The sequence below is a fragment of the Tyto alba genome, unplaced genomic scaffold, assembly GCF_018691265.1.
Source record: "Tyto alba isolate M040663 unplaced genomic scaffold, T.alba_DEE_v4.0 Super-Scaffold_33, whole genome shotgun sequence".
In the NCBI taxonomy this organism is placed as follows: domain Eukaryota; kingdom Metazoa; phylum Chordata; class Aves; order Strigiformes; family Tytonidae; genus Tyto; species Tyto alba.
The window spans coordinates 17,163,670-17,187,664 of record NW_024881308.1 but is presented as its reverse complement, the minus strand read 5'-3'; the positions used below and the strand labels follow the sequence as shown (position 1 = coordinate 17,187,664).

Sequence of the window (23,995 nt, the reverse complement as noted above, 5' to 3'; positions counted from 1 at the left end):
TTTCCATCTCTTGGTCTTGGCTCCTGGGGAAAAAACCGCTTTTATTCATGATGCTAACAACTGCTACTTTTACAGAAGGAGCGACCGAGATGCAGTGGGAATAGAGCCCTCAGCCCACAACAAATCTGGTCTGTAATAGTTTCCCAAATCTTTACTCTCCTTTTCCTCCTGACTCCGATCTGGATGGCAGATAAGTTGAAATACGTTGTAGATAAAAGCTGTGTGACTGGGGCCCTCCTTCAGCAGCCCTTGCGCAGCGCTGCCCTGCCTGCCCCCTTCCCCCCCCCCCCCCCCCCACCTGGCCTTGCCCCTGAGTGATTCGCATTTTAATGCTTATTACCCAGCAGGGTTTGATGGTGACGGAGGACCCAATGCAGGAGGTCCCATTTGTTATTTAACCTACTTTTCAGAGGCACAAGAACATCAAGTGACTGGCACAAGGTCGCCCATGAGTCAGGGACTCCTCTGGCATGATGGCTGGATCCTGCCATCCTACAGTCCCCTGCTCTCACCGCTAGATCACCATGCCCACACTCCTCAACAACACAACTATTCAATTAAGCTCCTACGGTGCCTTAAATGTAGTTTATTCCTGGGTTTGACAGCAGCTCTGGTGTTCTTGCGGAGCCTCGCCTTAGGAAATGACGACAGATGAGGTCAGGGCACCGTTGGCGATGCCCTTGGAAGCGTCACGGCCTGGTACGCGGGCAGGCTGGGCGGCGCGGGGCCCTCACAGCCGGGGCACGGCTCTTCTCGGGCCCTGCAGCTCGGGCTGCGGGGGCACCTGGCGGGACCCTGGCCCCGCAAGCGCAGCCTGCCAGCCAGCCCCGGGTCTTCTGCATGGGCAGAGCTGCGTCCGTGCGAAGGGGTTTGCAGGGACCAGAAGTAGTGAACACGCTGCGAGGAGAGAGGGCAGGAAGCGGCTTATAAATAATATATTTGATGTGTATTTTATATATATAATAACAGTAGTACTGGTTTATTATGGTGTGGGTTTTTTTAACATGTAATCTCATAAGGCACCCCTGTTCCTGACAACTTGATAAATTATTATTACCAATTCTCTATCTAATTGCTAGTTATTTCCCCCTAGATAATTTGAATCCGAAAAACACCCGCTAGAAAGGAGCTTGGCGTGCCGTTTCCCAAAGCCTCCCTAGCTGTTTCTGGAGGGAGCCCCTCTTCCGCCGGTGAGCCCCACTTCTGCCAGCCTCGTGACCCCGAGCGCTGGCACAAACAATTGCATTTCTGTTGGGCTCATGACCCCACTTGTAACGGCGGTGACCCCCCTTGGGTCAGGACCCCTCCCCTGCGCGGGGTAGAGCTCCTGCCCAGCAGCTATTGCTGTTCCTCCCTCGCTCCCTGTGTGGACGCGGCCGTTCCACACTTAAGTTTGCTGATGTGAAATTTAGGTTAATCCGTTTCCAAAGTGGATTAACCTAACCCACACAAAGGCACTTAGTACAAAATAAGAGCGTCCACATGGTGAGGCAGCACAGAGTATGGCTGTGCTTCAAAAACTCGCACCCTGGCCAGTTCGTGTCTGCTGCGAGCTCTCCAGGCGGAGGGCAGGCGCCTCGCTCCCGGGGGATGTGCTCTCCTGAATGGCTTTGAGCTGGTCTAGCTCGAAGCCGAAGGGAGAGCAAGGAGTAAACAAAGCCCAGCAATGGGAAGGGGTTAAAAGCCCGCTCCACTGAGGTCCACGGCAAGTCTCCCGTTCACCTTAAATGGTCAGGATTTTATTTTAGCTTCAGGGAGGAGCAGCAGCCATTGAGCTGGAAGTGAGCGCAGAGCAGGCCCCGCGGCCGACCGGGGGGCTCGCAGCCCGCTGCCCTCCCGGCCGGGGGCTCCGCTCTCGCCCTTCAGCCTCTGGCTCCACCGATCAGCCTGGAGAAGGTGGAAAAGCCAATACCGGGCGACACCGGTTTTCACCTCCCGCCTCGGGTCTTCCCGCGCCGCCCCTCCTCCCGTGCTCGCTCTCCCTGGCAGCGAAGTGGTTAAGGCTGGAGTAGAAAACATCATAATTGGACATCCGCACTAACAAGCCATAAACATGAATGTGGCCGTTCCCATCCCCGGCTCTGGCACCGGCCTACCGCAGGCTCCGACGCCGAATGCGTTACACTTGGTTTATTTTGTAAAAATTTCCTTCGTAACCATTAAACGGCGAGAGACGCGGGGTGGGCTGGGGAGGGGGATGCCGAGGCGCTGGTGCCCAGCGCGGTGATCCCCACCCGGCGGGAGGTCACCGACCCGCTGCCCTCGGGTACCGGCCCGGGGATGCCAGGACACGCCGCCTTGCCCGCCCGCAGCCGGGGCGCAGCATCCCCAGCCCCCCCGTGACCCGGTGCCCAGCGCAGGGCTGTGCTGGGGGGCACGGCCGAGCTCGGCGGGCGGCCTCGCTGCCAAGGAGCTGCCCTGAAGAGCCGCTGATTTAACAACAGCCGAGATCCGAGGCACAGGCAGAGGCCGCGGCGTCGGGCGATGCTGCTGCTGGCAGAGCAGGGTCCTTCTTCTGCTCCCAGGGTGCGATAGGGAGAATCGTCGGAAACAAAAGGATTCAGCAGAGGCGGCAGCGCGGGGCCTGGGCACCGCTGCGCCCCCGGAGCGCGGGGCAGGGGGAGCCGCGGGGCGTCCGCCGGGACTTGTGCCCCGCGGCCCGGCCGAACCCCGGGCGCTGCCCGGGCCGGAGCTCCCGGGGCCGGGCTGAGGAGCCGGCCGGGCTGCGGGTCACCGGGCCGTGCCGAGCCGGGTGTCCCCGGGCGGGCTGCACCCCCCGCGCCGAGCCGAGCCGAGCCGAGCCCAGCCGTGCCGTGCCGAGCCCAGCCCAGCCGAGCCGAGCCGAGCCCAGCCGAGCCGAGCCGAGCCGAGCCGAGCCGTGCCGAGCCGAGCCCAGCCGAGCCGAGCCCAGCCGAGCCGAGCCCAGCCGAGCCGAGCCCAGCCGTGCCGTGCCGAGCCCAGCCGAGCCGAGCCGAGCCCAGCCCAGCCGAGCCGAGCCGAGCCGAGCCCAGCCCAGCCGAGCCGAGCCCAGCCGAGCCGAGCCGTGCCAAGCCGTGCCGAGCCGAGCCGAGCCGTGCCGTGCCGAACCGAGCCCAGCCGAGCCGAGCCCAGCCGAGCCGAGCCCAGCCGAGCCGAGCCGTGCCAAGCCGTGCCGAGCCGAGCCGTGCCGTGCCGAACCGAGCCCAGCCGAGCCGAGCCCAGCCGAGCCGAGCCCAGCCGAGCCGAGCCCAGCCGTGCATTCCCGCAGCTCTCCAGCAGGCGCCCGGCCCTGGACATTGTCTCTTCCTCCCGGAGGAAGGGCCCTCCCCGGCCCCTCCACAATGTGCTCTTCCAGGCGCGGCTCCCCGCGCCCCCCGCCGCGCCCGGCCCGGTGCGCCCGCCCCCCGCGGCCCCGCTCCCCTTCCCCCGCCTCCCTCCTCCCGCGGCCGGGCCCCGCTCGCCCCCCTCCGCCTGCCCGGCCCCCCCCGGGAGCCGGGAGTGACGCGCTCCGCAGCGCCGGCCCCTCTCCCCGGGCAGCAGCTGGTTGTCAGCCTCTCCGGAGCGCCGCCAGCCCGGGCCCCCTCCCTCCGTCCCTCCGTCCCTCCGCCCCGCGCTCCCCGCCGCGCCGCTGGGCTGGCGCAGGCCGGCAGGCCCCAGGCCCCGCTCCAGGTAGGCGCCCGCCCGCGGGGCGAGAAGCGGGGGAACGCGGAGGGGGGGGGGGGGGGATGCGCGGGGCGTGGGGGCTCCACGCGGTCGCGGCGCTGCGGGGAAGGGGGGGGGGGGGGGGGGCTGGCGGGCGGGGCGGGGCGGGGCGGGGGGGGGGCGGCCGCGGGGCCCTGCCCCAACTCCCGGAGCCGGGGGGGAGCGGCCGCCCCGCCCCGCTTCCCCGGGAAGTTGCGGGTCGCCCGCTCGGTTAGCCGGCGGCGGGAGGAGAAGGGGGGAAGGGGGGGGCAGGTTGGTGCGTCCTTCCCCGCGCCCGGCGCGGCTCCCCCCTTCCCCGGAAGAGCACAAAAGCGCAGAAGAAAGTGGGAGGAGGAGGAGGAGGAGGAGGCGGCGGGAGCGCTCCGGCCCCATCAATTCCCGGGCACCGGCCCCGCGCCGCCGCCATCGCCGCCCGCCCCGGCCCCGGCCCCGGCCCCGGGCGGGGATTGCGCTGGAAATAGCCGCCTCCCTGGAGGTAAAGCCCTACTTACGTGTCAATCCCCGCCGCACGCTGAGCCCCGGCTCCACGCACGGTCTCCATCGCGGGTGTATTTATTTACCTGCGGGCGTTGGGGGGGGGGGGGTGGGGGGGTGGGCGCGCACGCCCGGCTCCCGGTTTCTCGCTGCTGCGGGGAGACACGCGTGGGAACCGCGTCCCACCGGGGGCGGGGGGGACCCCCGGCCGCTCAGCCCGCAGCGCTGCCCCCCCGCCCGCTACACTCCTCCAAGCCGGGGGGGGGGCCCCGACACGCCCCCCTCCAACACCCGCTTCCCGGTGCTCGTGGAAGAGCAAAGTGCCCGTTCACACCGCGCGGTTTCTGGATATCCAGAGCCCGTCCCCCACCTCGCGTGGAAAAGCAAACGCCTGCCCGGCTGGGAGCAAGTTGAGGTGCTGGGGAGGCGCGTGCGGGGCCCTGGGGCGGGGGGGGGGACACGCGGGTGTCTGTCTGTCTGTCTGTCTGTCTGTCCGTCCCCGCCGAGCAGCCGGGATGCGGGGGCTGCGGGGCCACCCCTGCGCAGCATCCCTCGGCTTTGGGGCGGTGGGACCGCTCCGGGGGGGCCCTGGATGGGAGCTCCGAGAGAAGGGGGAGGGGGCAGAGGTGATGAGCTTCCTTTCCTCTTCCATTTGCCGTTCGCCTTTTAAATGAACTCTTCTGCCTGGTTTTGGGGAACTAGCAAATACTCGTTTTTGCCGCGTCCCGTGGAAATCAGCAGAAATTGCAGTAAATAAGGACGTAAGTGACCTGACAAAGAGCGCTGGGGATGTTCTGTTTGGTGTGTGAATTGCACACACGAGTAGGCAGCGCAGTCACAGCTCGCTGCCACCGCAGCCAGCGTACACCCGTGTGCTTCAAGGCTTCTCGGGCTCTTTGAAGCAATGACCACCACAATATTTGTGGCTGCAGTATCAATCTTTGACCTGGAGTGTTTTATCTGCCATTAGTAAGCCTTTCTCTGCGCTGAACTGGTTAAGTTAGGGTCAAATCTGGTTCAATACCTTCTTGGCATGCTCAGAGGGCCGGGTTTAAACAGTGGCTGAGACGGAGGTGAGGCTGCCTTCCCGAGAGCTGGGCTCTGCCCCGGCCAGGTTTGGCAGGTCCGGGGGCTGCCCGTGCCGGGCAGGTCGCGGCTGGCACGGCGGTGGAGCAGCTCCGGGGGCTGGCAGTCACGCGTTGCCTTTTGTTGACTCTAAAAACACGGCTGCTTCTGGTGGGAAGCTGAGCGTGGCTGTGTGCTGGGGAGGTTGCATGGCACACAGCCTCGGTTCCTGCTCCGCGGAAAGGAAATCCCATCGGGGCAGTAGGCTGTGGCGTGAAAGGACACGTTTTAAAAGAAAAGGACTCACAGAGAGAAAATAAACCGTCCTGAGACTCGGAGCCTGGAATATTAAGCATGAGGCACAGCATGTAAATGACTGGAGAGAGGCTTGCAAGGCAGTCCCTGAGAAACTGAGCCTGGCTGTAAAATAAGCAGGTTACTGATAGCCTTGCATATATTTACGAGATACGGTTATAAGAGTAGCTTCCCCCCCTGCCCTGCTCCAGCCCGCGCTATGGGAGGCTGTTCTCCAGGAAGGAGAGCCGCCAGTGAAGAAACATTGTCTAGCAGTTAAAGCCTCGCAGTCCGGAGGTCCTGATTGTGTTCCTGGATCTGCCAGGGACTCGCTGTGTGCTTCGACCAGCCCGGGGGCTGTCAGTACCCGGGTTTCCAGCTCTGTAATAGGAAGAATACTTTTCTAACTCAGAGGGAAGTTGAGAGGCTCAGCGGATGCGTGCACGTGCGGTGCTCGAAGATTGGTCAATGGAAAGTGGGACAGAAATGCGGAGTGTGAGTCTTGCACATGTGAGTGTCTGCCTTTGCCGGTTAGAAAATACTGGCTGCGAGCGTCTGCAGAGCAGCTGTGAATGTTGGACTGTAGATAAGGAGAGGAGCAAGGATGTTGTTTTCCAAACCCTGCGCGGTGCCGGGAGCCCAGCTCCGATGTTTGGGTGTGGCCTGTGAATGCACCAGCAGGATCCGACTTCCCCTTGCAGAAGAGGAGCTGCACGCACGTTGCCTGACCCTTGATCGCTCAATCCCTTGAACGTTGGAAACAAAGCGATGGGACTTTACCGCGGGGTGAGGAGATCTCTCCGGAGAGCTGGGAAAGGCAGGAAGGAGGAGGGCGGCAGGGGCAGCGCTGGGGTTCGGGGTTCAGCTCTGGGCTGGCTGGTTGGGGCAGCCACTGTCACTTCCATCTGTGCCACGAGTGGCGTGGGACTGGGGAAAAGGCGGCTGGTCCTGAGACAGGCGCTGGTAATGGATTGCGTTCTGTTTTCTAATGAAAGTTTCATTTGAAGTTTGTTTACAGGAAAGAAGAAATTAGCAGAGAGAATTCTCCTGAGAACCCAGAGAGGAAAAAGAATGAGCTGCCTGACTTGCAAGCCAAAAGAGGGTGGAAGGGTAGATTAGATTTACCGTATTGCTCCGAGTCGTAGCTGTCGCTGCTGTTGAGAAACGCTTCCTTGTTTGGCTGGACAGTGGAGCCCGCTTCGAGGCTCAGCCTTCAGCCAGGTTACTGGCATCGGGGGGCAGATTCAGAGCTGCCCACCCAGCCACGAATTTTGATCCCGCTCTGCTGTCCTGTGTTTTGGTGCCGGGACGTGTGCTGTGCTGCTGTCCCTCCGCTCCAGCCGAGCGAAGTGGGGCTGCTCCCGGGCCGTGGCTGGGCAGCCGGTGCTCCGGGCGCTGCTGCCGGGGCCTCCCGGCCCTGGGATTGTCCCTGGCGTGAGGGGGACAGCGCCGGCAGCCGCTGCTGGCACCGAGGGGGCAGCACGAGGAGGTCACGGCGCTCAGCCTTTGGCCTCCGAGGGGTGTCCTGGGGAGGGAGCTTGGTGGTGGCCGCTGGCGTCCCAGCGAGCAGCGAGGGGCGCAGCCGAGGGGCGGTGGAGATGCAGAGCCACCCTCGAGGTTGCGGCCTTTCTCTTGCTTTAGGGAAGAGGCACGAAGGTGTGAGGAGCTCCCGGGGGCACCGTGGCGTGGGCAGAGCTCTCTCAGCAGTTCCCTCCGCCAGCTTTGGCCATTCCCCGCTGCTGTGGAGGGCTCACCCGACGCTGCCCGCACAGTCGTCTTTGCATTCCCCCGGGGTGGGCTGTGCGCTGCCGGGAAGCTTGTCCCGTTGGTGTTTTTGCCAAGGGTGAAAGTGCTGGAAAGCAGAAAACTCTGGCTGGAAAGCCGGGGGTGACAGTGGGGACGGCGCCGCCTGGCAGGGTCCCACAGCAGCAACCTGCTCTTTCTGCTGGTGGCTGGACCCTGGACTGGTGAACGTCCCGCAGCCTTGTTTGACTCGAGTCATTTATAGCTTATCAGTTCCTGGTTTGATACCCGGAGTATTTCTAAGAATAGGCAAATGTTATTGCACCTCGAGAGAATTGTACACATTTATAAAGCGCTTTACACAGCATGTGCATGCGAGGCACCCTTCATGTCGCCGCTTCTCCACCGTGCGTGAGTGCTGGGAGAGCCTGAGGCCTCCCGGGTCGTGGTTTGGGTGCTGAGGCTGGGTGTCCCCTGCAGCCCAGCCTGGCGGACACGGTGCCTGCGCCAGACGCTTTCCGAAAACATCGTGGGTTGCTCCCGGGGCTCCTCCTCCTCACCGCACAGGTGAGAGACTGTGGGCAGCAAGGACCTTGGCATTTGCGTTTGTGTCTTAAGCTCTGACAGTAATCTTGAGTAAGCCTTGTGAAGAAGGCCAGATATTAGGGTGGCTGCCTCCCTGCAAACGCTTACAATAAAGAGACTATTTATAGTTTGCAACAGGGAGACCTTTGCAGTTCTGTTCCTGTACGTACAAGATGGAGTTTCTGGAGAGGCAGGATTGCTTCGTGGCTGGTGTGGCAGCGGTGCTGTGCTGAGCTGGGGGACGCCGTGCCCCCCCCCCCCCCCCCTCCCCTCCCACCTCTCCTGCTCTGCTCAGCCCGGGCACGGGGGGGGCTGCACAGGGGGCTCTGGGGTCGGGGGGTGTCCCCGTTTTGTTGACAGGCGTGCATGGGTCTGCTGAGCCCCGTCCGTCCGTCCGTCTGTTGGGGCGTGCGGGGTTTCACAAGCTGTAAATTCCAGGAAACTCCCCGGGAGGCACATGGAGGGAGCGGGCTGGGGGCGGGCAGAGCCCCGAGCCAGCAGATGTGTCTACAGGGATGAGGAGCAGGGAGGAAAAGCACAAACCTGTCTTGAAAGACATTTGTTTGTTCACAATAAAAACTGTCAGCCAGCGGCGGCCAGACAGGGCAGTTTTTATGAAGCGCAGGCGTAGGTTGGAGGGGCGCTTGCCAATTGCTTCTTACACGGAAAGGGAGCGGGGATTGTATTTTATCTCAGGACCAGGGGGAGGGAGGAAAAAAAAAAAAAAAAAAAAAGAAGAGCAGAGAGTTTACAAGCCTTTGAAATGTTTCAATCAAAGGAAAGCGCAGTTGAAAGCGGTTCTGGAAACATTTTTGGTGTTCCCCTGCACCCCAGGGCTCTGGATGCGGTCTCTGCCCCTCGCGTTGGGAGGGGAGCAGGGAGAGGAAGGCAGATAAAGGGATCACCGGCAGGACCACGTTCATATGGGAACACGTATCTGCTTCCTCCCGAGCTGCATGTTCGGGGAGTTCAGCCCGGGGAGGTCCCGCCGCCCCTCCTCTCATTCAGGATCTCAGTGCTGCCTTTATGATGATGGTTTTGAAATCCTGTGGCTGACCTTTCCGGCGCTGGAAGCGATCCAAGGGCTGTGTCTCGAAGTACTGCAAAGGTTAGCGAGAAGGGAGAGAGAGGGAGAGGGAAAATGTCCTTTCAGCTGCAGGAGTGGGAGAGAGGAATGTCATCTATGCCGTCGGGGAGCAGGCGGCTGGCTGGGCTCCCCGGCCCGAGCTGGGGTGTCCTTGCCTCGCAGGGGACCTCGCTCCCCCAGCCCCTTCCCAAGGTGCGTGCTGTCATTTTTCATCGGGGTACGGAGCCGGTATCCCTTTGGGGGCCGGGGCAGCTGTCCCTGGGGGCTGTGCTCCAGGAGCCTCCTCTGCAGCGTGGGGCAGGGCAGGGCAGGTCTGTGGGGATGGGTGCCGCCAGCCAGATCTGCCCCACGGCCGCTCCCTGCCCCTGCCAGTCCTCGGGCCATGCCTCTCGCAGCAGATGATTTGATGTCAAAAAAAACTCTTTGAGAGGTTTTTACGGGGCCGTTTCAATGGAGTTGCACCCGTCCTGGGCTCCCGCGCGCCGCTGCCTTGCCAGAAACACGCCGGGTGGATGGAGATTAAAGGGTAAACTCCAGGGCTCAGCCATCCGCTCCTACAGGATGCGAGCTCTTTCTAATTGTCCTCAATTAGAGACAGTGCCATTGCTCAGGCACGTCTTCAGGCAGGAAGCAGCACCCAGCCCGGCCAAGGGAAGGGCTGCTCCAGCCGAGGCCTTGGCGAGCGCCGAGGGGCCAGCAAAGCGTTCTTGGGGGGCAGGAGCTGCCCAGGGTGGTGAGGAGATGGTAAGGGCAGAGAAAGGAGGGAAGAAAATAGCTCCGCGAGTTAACCCTTTCCTCCTTGCCTCCAGGATGAGACATCGGTGAGCAGCGAGGACTTTGATATGAACGACTCCACATGGATCTCAGCTGACCAGCACCTGAACTCCAGCCTGAGCCCCAGCCAGGACGAGAGCATGCGCAGCCCGCAGAACCTGCACGGCCACGAGGACGGTGAGTGCCCCAGCGAGCGGGAAGCGCTCTGCGCCTCTGCTGCAGGATGTTTTTGTGGCTTATTAAACATTAACCAGTCCTTTCTGATCAGGTGTCCCACCTGTAGGATGGATTTCGTATCAGCGCAGGCTTCGAAGCAGCGCTGACTCCCAGTCCTTCCCATTTAGCCTCTGGGTCCCTGCTCAGCCAGGGCCCTCGCCAGCTCAGAGCTGATAGTCCTTGTGCGGGGACCTGGCTCCCAGCTCCTCCAGAAAGAGGTCACCAAATCCTGTCCTAGGGCAGCAGGTTGTGGTTCCTTGGGTGTGACGAGGAGAGCCCTGCCCTGCGGGCTGTGCGCTGTCCCGCTGCAGGAAGGATGCCAAGGCTTCGCAGTGCAGGTCGCAGCTTTCCGCGCCTGGAAGGCTGCGCCTTAGACAGCATCTTGGACCCCCCAGGCAAGAAAGGTGTAATCTGCAATAGCCGGCAGTGATGGGAGCGTGGGGTGGCCGTGGGTGTCTCCTCTCTCAGGGCAGGCGGTTGGAAGGGGCTGAAGGTGGCACACAGGGGCTGGGCGGGAGGAAGTGTTTGGTGAAGAGAGGTGGTGCGTTACTTCTGCGAAACATGCTGGTTTAAAATAAAAGAGCAAGTAAATAAATGGTAGAAGTACGAGTTCGGGGTCAGGGTTCATCTCGGTGATGCTTGGAAGGTTTCGGTGGTTGGACTGTTACCGGCTTTTGCTCGAGAGCCTGAATCCCTCATTGTCCCCAGCCCGGCTGCTGCTGGGAGAGCGGGAAGGGAGCGCAGGAGTTGAGGGACAGCCTGGGCTGCGTCGGTGCTGCTTTAAAAAAGGGGACAGGAAAACCACCCCGGAGGAAAGAAAGGGCTTTTGTGCTGGCAGGTCTCCCCGGCGTGGCTTTAAGCTGCTTGTGTGGCCAGTGGCAGGGACAGCAGGGACAGCAGGGACACTGCTCTCTTCAGTCCAGCACGCTGTGGCACTTGAGTTTCTATTGCAAAGCTGCAGCCTTGGGAAGCGGCTGGTTTTAACTAACTAGCACCAGCCCCGGAGTCAGGCAGCCTTGGTGAGGGTGTGAAACCTGCCTGTGCTGCCCCACGTCCCGGTGGCGGGACAGGCAGTGACACTTGGGCTCGCGCGGGGCCTGGCAGCGGGGCCCTGGCCGGAGGAAGGGCGTTTTGGTGGTAACAGAGCTGCTCACCTCAGGCACATTCGGCTCTTCGGGGCCAGGCTGCGCCCCTCGCCCCGGGCAGGCGCTGCCTCTCACACCCGTGGCCTGGCCGGGTCTCTCCGTACCCCCTCGACTTGGCCACTCTCCTGTCGGGACATTTTGGGCTTGTGACTTGTCCCGCCCCACTGAATTCCCACGTCTCATTTACAATCTAGAATGACACGGTTTTGATCCCTTTGCTGAACACTTATTCAACAGGACAGTAATTTAATAAGGGACTCGGGTATTTAGGCAAATGAAGATGTTCTCACTACAGCTAAATCCTCACTCTCTCTCTCCCTCTTTAGGAAATGTGTCTGATTTTTCATGTCCTGTGGTTTTACTTCAGAAGCAGGTGTCCTCTTTGGGGCCCTTCTTGGCTTCTTTAATTTCTTTTGTAAGGTTCAGTGGTGAGCAATAAAGCACAAATAGTCCCTTCCTTTTTGTGAGGAATGCAAGTGACCCAGGCTGTCCCCGGGGTCGGCAGAAGGCTAAACCAGGTAGACTTTGGCGGATCAGAAGTGGTGGAGTCGAGGGGTAAGCAAGCCAAGCCCACGGTTACTAACGAGACCCATCAAGAAGAAGCTGGGGATTGGGATTTCCACCAGGTTGTCGTACTTCAGGAGGGATTTTATGGGACTGAAAAGAGGTTTTGTCACTGTGGTGAATGTCCGTGTCCTGTATTGGAGCTCTAAAATAGAGGCTAATGCTGGTGGGGTGAAAGGCCTCATGTCAGTCCCTCTGCCAAACCAAGGCTCCCACCCAGGACTGAAGCACATACGAGGCTGAGATGGGAAGAGGGACGATGGAGTGAGCCAGGCAAGCCAGGGGGGCAGCGGGCAGTTCAAGGAGAGGAGCACGGAGCAGAGGAGCACGTCGCGGGAGGAAAGGCAAATCGCTGGCGCGGGGAAGGGAATGTGCATGAATCAAAGCGTCGAGCACTCTGCAGTTTCCTCTTCTCTCGACCCATGAAAGCTCTTTTTTTTTTTTGGAAGCAAATGTGTTTTGCCAGGTTCACGCTGGCTTGCTAAGGCTGGGCACATGCAAGACTTTCCTAAGGAAATCATTTAACTGTGAGTAACCAGCCCGTGTGAACTGCGTGCTCCTTGGAGCCTCGCTGGCCGAGGTGCCCTGCACAGGGTGCCTGCGCCGGGTCTGGTCCTGGGACTCCACGCCAAAACGGGCTGTTTATCCACATCCAGCGTGCCCCGCAGAGTCCCAGCCTCCTTCCATCAGCTGTGGGAGATGCAGCCGGTGCCACAGCGAGCCCTGCACCGCCCCAGCAGCCAGGCTGGGCTCAGCTCCCAGTGTCCCGGTGCTGCAGAGGGGTCCGGTCACACGCCGTCTCCTTCGGTCGGGACCTTGTTCAGACTTGGTACTCTCCTCCCTTTGGAAATCCTTCTGAGTTACGAAATTGCTCCCACCTGCTGCTATCCAACGGGCGGGATGCTTGGAGTGTGTCTTCTGTGATGAAAGGCTTCCTAAAGTATAAAGTTTTAATGAAGAGTTGCCTCGTCGGAGAGCAGTATCGTCTGACACGCTTGTTAAAAAAGTCTCGTTTAAAGTCCTGAAGCAGCAAGTCCAGGTCTTTCAGAGGCCTGGGAGGAGCAAACGCTCTCCTGTGGCATACGAGCAGAGCGGTGTGAAACCCAGAGAGATGGGAGAGCGGGGAACCCTCACCCCATGCTTTGATACGCAGGTATCTGCTAAATCTTCAGAGAGCTAAAAAGCAGCTAGAGCGAAAGCCAACACCTTCTTTTGTCTCCGTGCCCAGAAACCTTGGCCCAGTAGAGCCAGGCTGCGACCAGCGTCAGCCCTCGGAACAGCAGGGAGGACAAATTAGACTTAATGACTTCAGGGGGTGAGGGGCAGAGAAGGCACCGTGGGGAGAGCATCGGCAGCAGAGCCGGGGTCCCGCTGGGTCGGTGGGCGCACGGCGGGACGCGGGACACCCCGGCCAGCTCTGAGCGGCGACGCCGACGCACACACACACTCGCCCCTTCCATTTTCCTTTGTTACTCATCCTGCGGGCCTCAGCACGGAAAACGTGAGGCTCCCTGCAACATCCCTTCCCCGTCGGATGTTGCTCACAGCGTACGTGGCCGCAGGAAGCCGGCGGCTACCCAAAGCGGCAGCAAGATCAACACAAACTCTTTGCTGCTGAAGCGGAGCTATTGTGCAGGACATCCTGGAGGGACACGTCTGTGGGAGCCGGCACGTGTTGGGAGCAAAGGGACCCCGAGTGCTGCGCTGTCTCGCTGTCCCCTGTGCCCGTCGCTGTCCCTGCTGGCATCCCGTGCCCGCACCCGGCTGAGCACAGTCCCGGTGCCCGGCCCTCTCTTGCTGCAGCACTTTGAGCTGGAGTCTGGCTGTCTTCAGAGCCCGCCCGCATCCACAGGCGAGCGCAGCTTCATGAAACCTCCCAGTTTGGTCGGGTGCGTGGGGCCGAGCGGGGTGTCCCACCACGGGGACGCTGTGACCCGCTGGCGAGGGCTGTGCCCTTGAGAAGAAAGCAGGAGGCAAACCCCCGAAACCCCGGTGTGTGTGACATGGCAAAACTCTTGAACTAATGTAGAAGACACCTCTGACTTGCCCGCTAATAGGGTACGTTTTGCCTTGTCCCTGGCCACGCATCCTGCTCCATCGCCTGGGAGCAGCGCGCAGCCCACGGGCAGGGGTTGCTGCTCCTCAGCCCGCCCTGCCCGACCCTTCTGAAGAGCAGGGAGAGCTCTTGGGTGTAAGATCTACCTTCCCTGCATGGGGGCTGTGGGGTTGCTTCGTGGCACTGCGGTGGGACAGATCCCCTTCCAGCTGAGGTCCCTGCGTGCAGTCCTCACTTGGGTGGCAGAGTCCCCGCTGAGCCCCTTCTGCCTGGAGCAGCAGTGGCTAATCCAGACCTTGGCGAAAGGACTTTCTTAACCTGCTTAATGGCGAAGGCCCACGTTCCACGGGGGCGTCCCTGGAGGTGGCTGGCTGGGAAGGCTCCTGGGTGTTGGGGACATCCCTCAGGAGTGCTCCAAGAAGGGTCCTCAGGGCGTGCAGGCAGTCGTTATTTCAGGACACCGTCCCCGGAGCAGGTAGAGCAGGTCACTCCTCTGGCCACCCAGCCCTGGGCCGGGCAGGGACAGCACCGAGCTGTCCCCAGCACAGCAGTCTCTCTTCTGGCATGGCACGCGTCCCGCAGCTCCGGGTCACACCGCCGTTCTTTGGCCAGGTGCCCACGACGTGCTGCCCATCACCGGGTTCCCCGATGCACCGGCCTCGCAGGGCGCTTTCTGGGGAGAGAGCAGCCCTCTTGCCAAGTGCAGAGCAGCAGCCAGGCCCGGGCCCGCACAGCCAGCCCAGCTCCTGCCTGCAGGAACCCCCCCCGGGCTCCGGCCCCAGGGCAGCCGGGACACCCCGCTCCTCACCTGCACCTCCCCGGCAGCCGGTGCCCGCCCGTGGGGCGATGGCACCCTCCTCGCCTCCCCTGGCAGGGTCACTTACAGCAGGCAGCACCGAGTGTCGTGCGGTTCCCGGTTCCCCTCGGCCAGCCCCGGCCCCGCTCCAGGTGAACACAGACGCATTTTTGCCACCCAGAGCAGACGCACAGACCCGTCTGACACTGGCCAGTGCAAGAGGTGGTCTGCAAGCCCCAAGCCCCTTCCTTATCCCAGGCTGCAAAATCCTCCCTGTTCTCAGGGCTTCTTGCGCCGGTGTTGGATTTCACCCTCCCAGAAGCCCTCGCTTGGAGCCTTGAACGAGACTAGGACCAGCACCCAGGCCTTGCGACAGCTAGATGTGACCTTATCTTACTTTTCTTAGGCATATATTTCTCTGTCCCCCGGGTGTCCCCACACCGGGCTGTCCCTGCGGCAAAAAGCAGCAAGCGCGTCCCCGCCTTTGCCTGAGCGGTCGGGGCTGGCGGCTCCGTTCCCGGTCACGCCAGCTCCTCCCGAGCAAAGGCCCTCGCCAGCGATAACCCCCCTCCGTTCGGCCCCTTTTGAAGAGCTGTCCCGCCCTGCTGCCCGGCTCGGCGGTGCAGTGGGGCCGCGGTGGCCTCGCCGGCCTGTGGCACTGATCTCTGCGCGAGCTCGGCCGAGTCGCTCGGTTCATCCTGCTGGTGCACGGAGCAGAGTTTTTTTGGCGGGGGGGACACACACACACAGACACCCTCCCTTGGTCTGGAGCTGAGCGGAGCACCAGGCTGCTGGGCGGCCAGCGCTGCCTCTGCCCTCGCCTCCCTCCCCAAACTGAGCGCCCCCAGCCAAAGGGGTGAGCAGGGGGAGCCCCGCGGTGCGTCCCTTGCCTGGGAGGGGTGCGGAGCCCGGTGGCTTGGGGACGGTCCCCCCCTCTGTCCTGCCCGCAGGACTGGGGGTGGGCAGCAGGGTCTCTCCGGTGGCAGGTCTGCACTGGAGGCACCAGCTCAGCCTGAATCCTGCCCGGAGCCACCAAACCCGTTTGTTTGGCGTGGGGAGAGGCAGTGCCCGGCGGCGGCTGCGGCGTGTCCCCTCCCTCCGCCGGGATCCGGGTGGCTGCCAGCGGCAGTGGCACAAGGAGAACCTTGGTCTGTGCCACCTCCTTCCCTGCCGAGGGCCAGATCCTGGCTCCCGCACCCTTCGAGCGGCCGGGCGGCCAGAGGAGCTGCGGTGGGAGGGGCGGGGGGGGGGTCAGGAGGAGAAGAGAGAACCGAGCGGCAGAGCGTGTTTGTGGCCAGGCAGCTTTCTGCAGCTGCCGAGCTTGGGTGCGTGGGAAAACGTCCATCGTGGGGCCGGCGCGGTGAGGCCCCGGTGCTGGAGGGAGCTGCTCCCCGGGGCTGGGCAGCAGAGCCGGGGGGAGACGGCACCGGGCACCTTTCATGCCGAGGGAGGGGGAGCCGGCCGCACAGCGCTGCCTTGTCTGGCCGAGCTTGCCTGCGGACGCGCATTGTGTCCGGCCGGGCCAGATGTCTGGCTCGTCAAGGGCTGTGGTCGAAGGCAGGGACCCGGGGAGGGGGTGCGGAGGGTGGACACTTTGTCTGGGACATAACGAGGTTTGCATTAACGAAGGAAGACAGGAAATAGAGCGCCTTAACTGGACACGGGCCAGCCCCACCGCGCCGCAGTCCCCGGCGACATTTCTTTTCTCTTCTTTATGCATCTCGGAGGCAATCAGCTGGGCAGGACCTGGAGAAAACGGGCTTCGTGCCCCGGCCGTGTGCGGCGCCGGGGCCTCTCCTGCCGCTCACCACCCAGCCGTGGGTGCAGGAGCCCCGGGGCGCCGGGCGCTTGTGCCTAATGAACGCGGCACTGCCGCCCAGCCGTGGCCCCCCACGGGGCCCCCCGTTCCCACTCGGTCTCTCTAATTTGTATTAAGTATCCCTTCCTCGCAGGCTTTCCTCCTCCCCTTCTTCCCCCTTCTCGTCTCTTTTGTGAGTGAATAATTTATGGCACTTTTCATCTTCCTGGCTGTTGTTGCAGGCGGGCGGCGGTGGGATGCTCCGCACCCTCCTGCCACGGCCAGTGCCACGGCGGGGTGGGACCAGGACAGTCCCCTCCGGGTACCGATGGGGAGGCTCGGGTGGGAGCAGCAGCCTCCTGTCCGGTGGCTCCGTGGCAGTCCACGGGGGACTGAGGGTCACCGGTGGGACACGGGGGTGGCCGCAGCGCCCGGAGCCGCGCAGGCAGGCGGGCAGCGGCCGGGGGTCCCGCTGCGATGGGGCAGGGCCGGGCAGCCCCTGGCCTGCCACGCGGTGCGGGGCTGCGGCGAGGTTTCCGTGGGCCGCTGGCTCTTACATAAGCTCATTGTTTTCTGAGTCAAAAGAGGTTTTGTCTCCGCTCTGGAGATGTGACAGGAGGAGGAACAATTTGCCCCATTCATCTTTAACTCTGCCTTTGGAGAGCGGTGCGGTGGCCTTCGCCGACAGAGACGTTAAACCCAACCACTTCCCCGCCGTAAAATCTCCCGGGGAGCAGGTGTTGGAAATCGCCCCTTCCCCTCCTGATCTCCGCAAATCCAGCGCCACAGAAATCAAGGATAATCCAGCAGCCTCTTCAAAATGAAAACGCTGAGCCCTGATTAATTCATTTAATAAGTGACTGATCCCCTCCTCCCCCAGCACCGCGGCCCAAGAAGCCATTTTGCCTCTCGCTCTCCGGGGCTGGGCACCGCCGGGGAGATGCCGAGGCCGCGGCAGAGGCGTGAGGCAGCTTCCCCGTGGGCTCCTTCCTCAGTGGGCAGAGCCCCGGCGGCCTCGGGGCCGGGCAGCCTCGCCGGGCTCCCCGGCGTCCCCCCGCACAGTGCCGGGCTCTCCTCCACCTCCATCCCGTGGAACCCCGACTCCAGGGGATTAAACAGGAGCACGAAATCCTCCGTTTTCCAACCGAAAGATCAAACCGGTTAGAAGTGACATTGTTTTTACAGTTCCATCTGCTTCAATTAGGGCGCGGGGGTGGAGCAGGGGGCTCCCAATTATCCTCATTAGAGGGGCTCCTCGCGCAGCCAAGCTCCAGCCGCGAGCAGGGAGCGCACCAGGCTCGTGCTGGTTGATAATGAATATATTCATGGCGGCACAGCCTGGCCTTGCTCGCCTGCTGCTGCCGGAGCCCTGCTCTCACACACACTGGGAGTCGGCAGAAAACCTCTCCAAGCTCAGAAGTTTGGTGGGTTTTACCAAAACGGTGATTCTCCGGGAGCGCAGCCAACACGGCCCCGCCGCTCCCCAGGTCCTGCTGCAGAGCAGGAGCCTAAACTCCATCCCAGCACCCAAGGCCGGGGGGGGGGCTCCTGCTCCCTCTTGCCCAGGTCCCGCTTCGCTGTGGGGCACCCCAGTTGCCGCTCGGGGCTGCCCACGGGCTGGAGATGCCCCAGCGAAGCTCCTGGGGGACCCTGGCCCCGGCCTGTCCACGCCAGCCGGGAGAACGCAGCGCTCCCTCCCGAGCCCATCTGTGGGTTTCAGTTGGCTGAGGCCATTCCTGGTCAGACCCGAGGACCTTGGCAATCTGAATTCGTGGCCATTTCTCTGTTCACAAGACTGAGATGAATCCACCACTTTATATGCAGCGCTTCTGGGGAAGTATAACCTGTAAAAATGTGGAAATTAGAAAATTATCTGTAGCTAGTGGGTCTACAGACCTTGTTATTTACTTATGTTCATCCTTGGTTTAAACTAAATTGTTCTTTAAGTAGGTTCTGGTCCCATTACGTTAGATTCCCATTTCATTTTCTTATGCCACCTGGACAGGTTCCTCGAGACATCCTCCTCTTTGTTTTCAATGGGTTTTGGCAGTAGCAAACCCAAGGTTTGTAAATGCAGCAGAGTCGGGTAGAAACCTAATTTGCAGCTGCTCTGTGTGTTTTGTGCAACACAAAAGAAAACCCAAGACATCGAGAAGTTGGGGATGGGGGTCCAGACCTCACCCCCAGGAGCCTTGTCGGTGTGAGCAGCCAGTGTGGGACTGGCACTGCCGATGGGGACGGGAGCTGCAGGGACCGGGGACGGAGCTGGGGGGGCTGCAGGGGGGCTGGAGGTGGATGGGCGAGGGCAGAGCGGGATGCCCAGGGCGGAGTGGGGGTGTTTAATGAAGATTGGGGCTGCTCAGGGCAGGTTGGGGATGCTCAGAACCATGCAGGGGTGCCCGGGGCACGTTGGGGACGTCCGGGGCAGATTGGGGATGCTCAAGGCGCCTACACAGTCCTCCTCCAGGTAATGCCCGTCCTGCTGCCCCTTGCCTGGCGGGGGTTTCGTGGCATGGAGGGCCCCCGGCCCCCGCTCTGTGCAGGCAGCCATGCCGGGGGGTGGCTGCCACCCCGAGCTGCTGGCAGGGGGTCCCTGCCATCGGCCTGAGGGACGGGCGCCGACTGCCCCTGCGGCACCGCCGCTCTTGCTGTGGCTGCGCCCGGGCGCGCGGCTCGTGCCTCCGCGCTCGGGAATAATTCTCCTTAATCCTGCTGAGAGGCATCGCTGGATGAGGCTGGAGCCTCCCTCTGGGAGCCCCGTCTCTCCTGGCGCAGAGAGCAGAGCAGGGGGAGGGAGGGCCGGCCGCCATCCCGAGGCCTCTCCCTCCGTGCCCGCAGCCACCTGCCCGGGGCCGCGGCCGAGCCGGGGCACAGCAGCACGTGCTGGTGTGGGAGCTGAGCCAGTGCTGGAGAGCAAAACCCACGGGGGGCCCCAGAGCATCCAGTGCCCCCAGTGCCCTGGGACGGGGCGGGTGGGGAGGTGGCAGTGCCACGGTCTGGGCTGCAGCCGCTTGCCAGAGCCCCACCGCTGCGGCGCGGGGATGGGAGGCTGGAGCTGGTGCCCGGGGGCAGCTCGGGGGGTGCCCCAGGGTAGCGCTGGCTGCTGACCCCCCCCCCCGAGCCCCGCAATCCCTGGCACACAGAGCCAGCGCTCAGCCCCAGCCGGACCACGGGCTGCTGCCTGGAGCCAGCCCCGTGCCGGGACGGTGACGCCTGTGCCACTGGCCTGGGGCACCCGGCACATAAACACCACCCCGGGGATTAGGTCAGCTCTGCTCACTGCTCAGACGAGTAAGTGGATCAGTGCAGGGGAAAGGAGGGGAGGGAGCTCTGCCGAGCGGGGAGCTGGGGTGGGGACCTTTTAATTTAGGGGCTTGCAGGGCCGGGAGCAGCCTTGGCACAGGCGTGAGGCCGGGCAGGGAGCGCTGGCACCGATGGCAGGGTGGCTGGGGACACGCGGCAGCAGCCCCCCGTGGCCGGCTTGGATGCCCCGAGTGTCCTCAAATCTGTTTATTTGAAGGGATACAAAGCCCCGCGCTGCTGCAGGGTCGCGGGAGCGCTCGCCGAGCCTCTCCTTAAAGTTTCCCGTGGGTGCCGGCGGGGCGGGGGGCGAGGAGGAGGAGGAGGAGGGTGGGCGGCAGCAGCCGGGCACCGTCCCGCCGCCCCGCGCCCGCACACCTTTGGGCCTGGCACCCGTGTGCCGGGGCCACCCCGCAGCCCCAGCCCATTGTCCTGCGCCGGGCGCGGGGATCGCCATCTGCTTGTCGCTGCCGGCAGCTTCTTTGTTCGCCGCCCGGCGCACGCTCGCGCAGGAAGCGGCTCCCCACGTGCTTCGCCCTTTCCCTCTCGCGGAGGCACCTAATGAAATAAAGGATTTACTGCAGCGAGGGGGAGGGAAAGGGGAAACGGGCTGAGCGGTTTGAAAATGTCGTGCCTGGCCCCGGGGCTGGGCTCTTCGGCCGGGTGCAGGCAGGGCTGGGTGCTGGCAGCGCCGGGCACGGCCGGGTGGTTCTTCGGAGCTGGGCACGGGCAGGGGGACGGTGCCAGGACCTGGGGGTGTGAACGTAACCGAGCAGGAGCTGGGTGTTTGTGGCAGCGCCGAGGCTGGGACACCCCCCCACACCCCGCAGGGCCACGGGCTTTGCCTCTTCGTGTGGCGGGGGAACGTGGTGGCCGTGGGGCTGCTGTGGGGATGGCTCCGGGGTGCGTGGAAACGGGGAGGCAGGAGTGTCCACGTAAGGTGTAGGAGGTCGCTTGGGCTTTGAGTGGGACAGGAGGGACATCGGTGTGGCTCCTGCCCCCCACCCCGCAGCAGCGTGCCCGCTCCAAACAGAGCTCCTAACGCCGCTTCCAGGCCCCACGAACTCGGGGTTTTCCCACCCAAGCGAGCCCATCCTCGCGTGCCATCCCCACGCCCCAGCACTCCACGGAGCAGCGTGTCCCCAAGCCGCCGGCGCTGGAGCTCGTCACCTCCCACCGCACCCAGCGCCAAACTGGGCCGGGAGGACCGCGCCGGGAGGCGGCGGGGAGAGGCAATGCCCCTTTCTCCTCCCTGCAATGCAAACAGAAACCGAAAAGGACCAAATTCCAAAGTTCTTATTCAAGCCCAGGCACTGCGGCCCCGGGTGGAGCCGTGGGGACCGCCACCTCCCAGGGGAACCGGTGGCCCTGGGCGCGGGGCTCGGGGGTGGCCGCGGGAGCGGAGCTGTGCGACGATGGCCCGGCAACCCCCGGGCGCCAGTGGCTGTACCTCCAGCTGCTGCATCCCAGCGCCCGAAGCGCGGCTGTGCCGGCCCGGCTCCCGGCGGCACGTGCGGCCGCTCACCCACCCAGTGAGCTCGGAGCGGCCCCGGCCGGGCAGGGGCTTTTGGCGCAGCGGCACGAACCCGCGTTGCCCGTGCCGGTGGTCCCTTGGGTGGGCTCGGGGGGAGGCTGGGACCGCGGAGGGGAGAGCCACCGCGGGGGGGGGGGTGACGGCGCATCCTTCCTTGCAGATGACTCCTCGTCAGAGAGCTGCAGCGGGAATGGCTCCTCCACCCTGAACCCCTCCACCTCCAGCAGCACGCAGGGCGACAGCGCCTTCCCCGAAATGAACGGGAATGGCACCGCGGCCCCCATGGACTTCACCGCCTCCGCCGACGACCAGCCCATCAACCTCTGCGACAAACTCGCGCCTGCCCACGTCACCCCTTCCTACCAGTCGGACAGCTGCAGCGCCGACGGGCTGCGCAGCAGGGTCAAGTACGGGGTGAAGACCACGGCGGAGGTACGGCCCGGGCTGCCGGGGCTGGGCGAGACGGGACGGCCGCGCGTCCCTGGCCGGAGCCGGGCACGGGGCACGGCGGGGTGACCGCACGGGTGGGGTGCCCGAGGCCAGGCAGGGACACAGCTCCTGCCCCCGCACGGGAAGGCGGGAGAGGGGGGCAGCAGGGCGGGGAGCCGTCCCCTTGTCGGGAGGGAAGGACGGACGGGCGCCGCGCGCGCCCGCCACCGCCCTCCAACCTTGGGCAGAAGTCAGCGTGAGCGCCGGGTGAGCGGTGGGCAGAGGGAGGGCTGGTTGGGGAGAGCCGGGGGTATCCCCCACTCCCCGCCCTGCCCCGGAGCTGGGGCTCTGCAGTGGGCTCACCTCGCCCCTGACCGGCTGTGCCGCTGCCGCCGCCGTGCGCGGAGGAGCCCATCCATCCATCCATCCATCCATCCATCCATCCATCCATCCATCCATCCATCCATCCCCGCCGGGTCGGGGCGGCGTTTCCCACGGGGTCAGGCAGGGCCACGGCCCCCACCGTCGCAGGCTCCCTGAGGCCACCACGTCCCCCCCTGCCCCGAGCAGGCGGGAGCTGGCGCCCGGGGGCAGCAGCAGCAAGCCAAGGGAAGGGGCTTTTCCCTCGCGGCCCTGGGCGCTGCTCCTGGTAACCCCCGTCTCCTCTCAGTCCCCGCCGTACAGCTCCGGCAGCTACGACTCCATCAAGACGGAGGTGAGCGGCTGCCCCGAGGACCTGACCGTCGGCAGGGCCCCCACGGCCGACGAGGATGATGATGACCACGATGACCACGAGGACAACGATAAGATAAATGACTCGGAGGGGATGGACCCGGAGAGGCTAAAGGCCTTCAATGTAAGGAGGGCTCCGCGGGGCCGGGGAGCCCACCCACCTCCTGTCTTGGTGTTCCCACCGTCCGTCTTCTCCTTTGCAGATGTTCGTGCGCCTTTTCGTGGATGAGAACCTGGACCGGATGGTTCCCATCTCCAAGCAGCCCAAGGAGAAGATCCAGGCCATCATCGAGTCCTGCAGCCGGCAGTTCCCCGAGTTCCAGGAGCGGGCGCGCAAGCGCATCCGCACCTACCTCAAGTCCTGCCGCCGCATGAAGAAGAACGGGATGGAGATGGTGAGCGGCCGCCCCGCCGCTCGCCGCCGCCCCGGGGCAGCAGGTCCCTGAGAGCCTTCTCTGCTTGTGTCTCCGCAGACCAGGCCCACGCCGCCGCACCTGACCTCGGCCATGGCGGAGAACATCCTGGCCGCCGCCTGCGAGAGCGAAACGCGGAAAGCAGCCAAGAGGATGCGGCTGGAGATCTACCAGACCTCCCAGGTACGGTGCTCGCGGCCGGAGGTGGGCGAGGGACGGAGCCGACGGCGCCCTGCGGCGGGGCGGGGAAAAGGAGAGACCTTCCTGAGCGATTTGGCAAAGCGTTTTTCAAAGTCTTCCTGAAAGTCAGAGGGCCGCGGGGGCGGCGTGCCGTGGTGCGTCCTGAGACTCAGCCCGGCGGGGCCGGGGACGTCGCTTTGGGCTGGCCACGCTGCGGCCGGGGCAGACCAGGCGTCCCCTGGTAAGTTTGTGTTTCCCCCCGCGCAGGACGAGCCGATCGCTCTCGACAAGCAGCACTCCAGAGACTCCACAGCCATCACCCACTCCTCCTACTCACTGCCAGCTTCATCTTACTCCCAAGACCCAGTCTACATCAATGGAAGCCTGAACTACAGCTACCGTGGCTACGGGTCCCTGGGGGGCAGCCTGCAGCCCCCTGCCTCTCTCCAGACGGGCAACCACAGTAACGGTAAGTGGCCACACGCTGCGCCGGGGCCGGCAGCGGCACGGGGAGCCCACGCAGCCATCGCCACCCACTCCCTGGCATCCTGCACAGGGCGGCTGAGCTGGGAGCTGGGAGCTTGGAGCTGGGAGCTGGGAGCTGAGAGCTGGGAGCTGGGCTGGGACTGGGACCTGGGACCTGGAGCTGGAGCTGGGACCTGGGACCTGACCTGGGACCTGGGACCTGGGACCTGAGACCTGGGACCTGGGACCTGGGACCTGAGCTGGGACCTGGGACCTGGAGCTGGGACCTGGGACCTGGGACCTGGGACCTGGGATCTGGGACCTGGGACCTGGACCTGGGACCTGGGACCTGGGACCTGGGACCTGGGACTGGCCCGGGCTGCTCCCGCCAGGCCCGGACACGGCAGCACCTCTGCCCCTGCGCAGCGCTGCGCCCAAAGCCCCTGCAGCCGGCGGACGCCTCTGCCCAGCTGCTCAGCTTGCCTCATCAGTGGGCGGTTAATTGTTGAACTGAACTTGGAAGGACAGTCTAGGTGGAGGGAAGGAGTGTCACTTCAAAAAAAAAAAAAAAAAAAAAAAGGAGAATCTGTACCAGCTATTAATTATTAACAGGAGCGGGCGCCTATCGCTGCCCTGATCTCATTACTGGTATGAGCCATTCCTT

The 23,995-nt window shown here is 63.7% G+C and overlaps 1 protein-coding gene and 1 long non-coding RNA gene across 5 annotated transcripts in view; one reads left to right on the top strand and one right to left on the bottom strand.

Moving 5' to 3' along the window:
• NOL4L (nucleolar protein 4 like) overlaps positions 1–23,995 on the top strand; it is a 64,777-nt gene that overhangs the window by 33,644 nt on the left and 7,138 nt on the right. For 2 of the 4 annotated variants that reach the window (XM_042800962.1, XM_042800961.1), the window contains exons 5-10: positions 9,739–9,880; positions 21,273–21,544; positions 22,212–22,397; positions 22,477–22,668; positions 22,747–22,869; positions 23,134–23,335. In XM_042800962.1, the coding sequence (XP_042656896.1) occupies positions 9,739–9,880; positions 21,273–21,544; positions 22,212–22,397; positions 22,477–22,668; positions 22,747–22,869; positions 23,134–23,335 (1,117 nt within the window). Of the gene's footprint in view, positions 1–3,407; positions 3,649–3,856; positions 4,157–9,738; positions 9,881–21,272; positions 21,545–22,211; positions 22,398–22,476; positions 22,669–22,746; positions 22,870–23,133; positions 23,336–23,995 lie in introns of those variants that run through there. The other 2 variants (XM_042800964.1, XM_042800963.1) reach the window with 2 other exon arrangements.
• Positions 567–2,837, bottom strand: LOC116963968. The gene is made up of 2 exons (XR_004408486.2): positions 1,528–2,837; positions 567–897 (listed from the first exon to the last, which is right to left on the bottom strand). It is a non-coding gene; the product is annotated as an uncharacterized LOC116963968 (long non-coding RNA).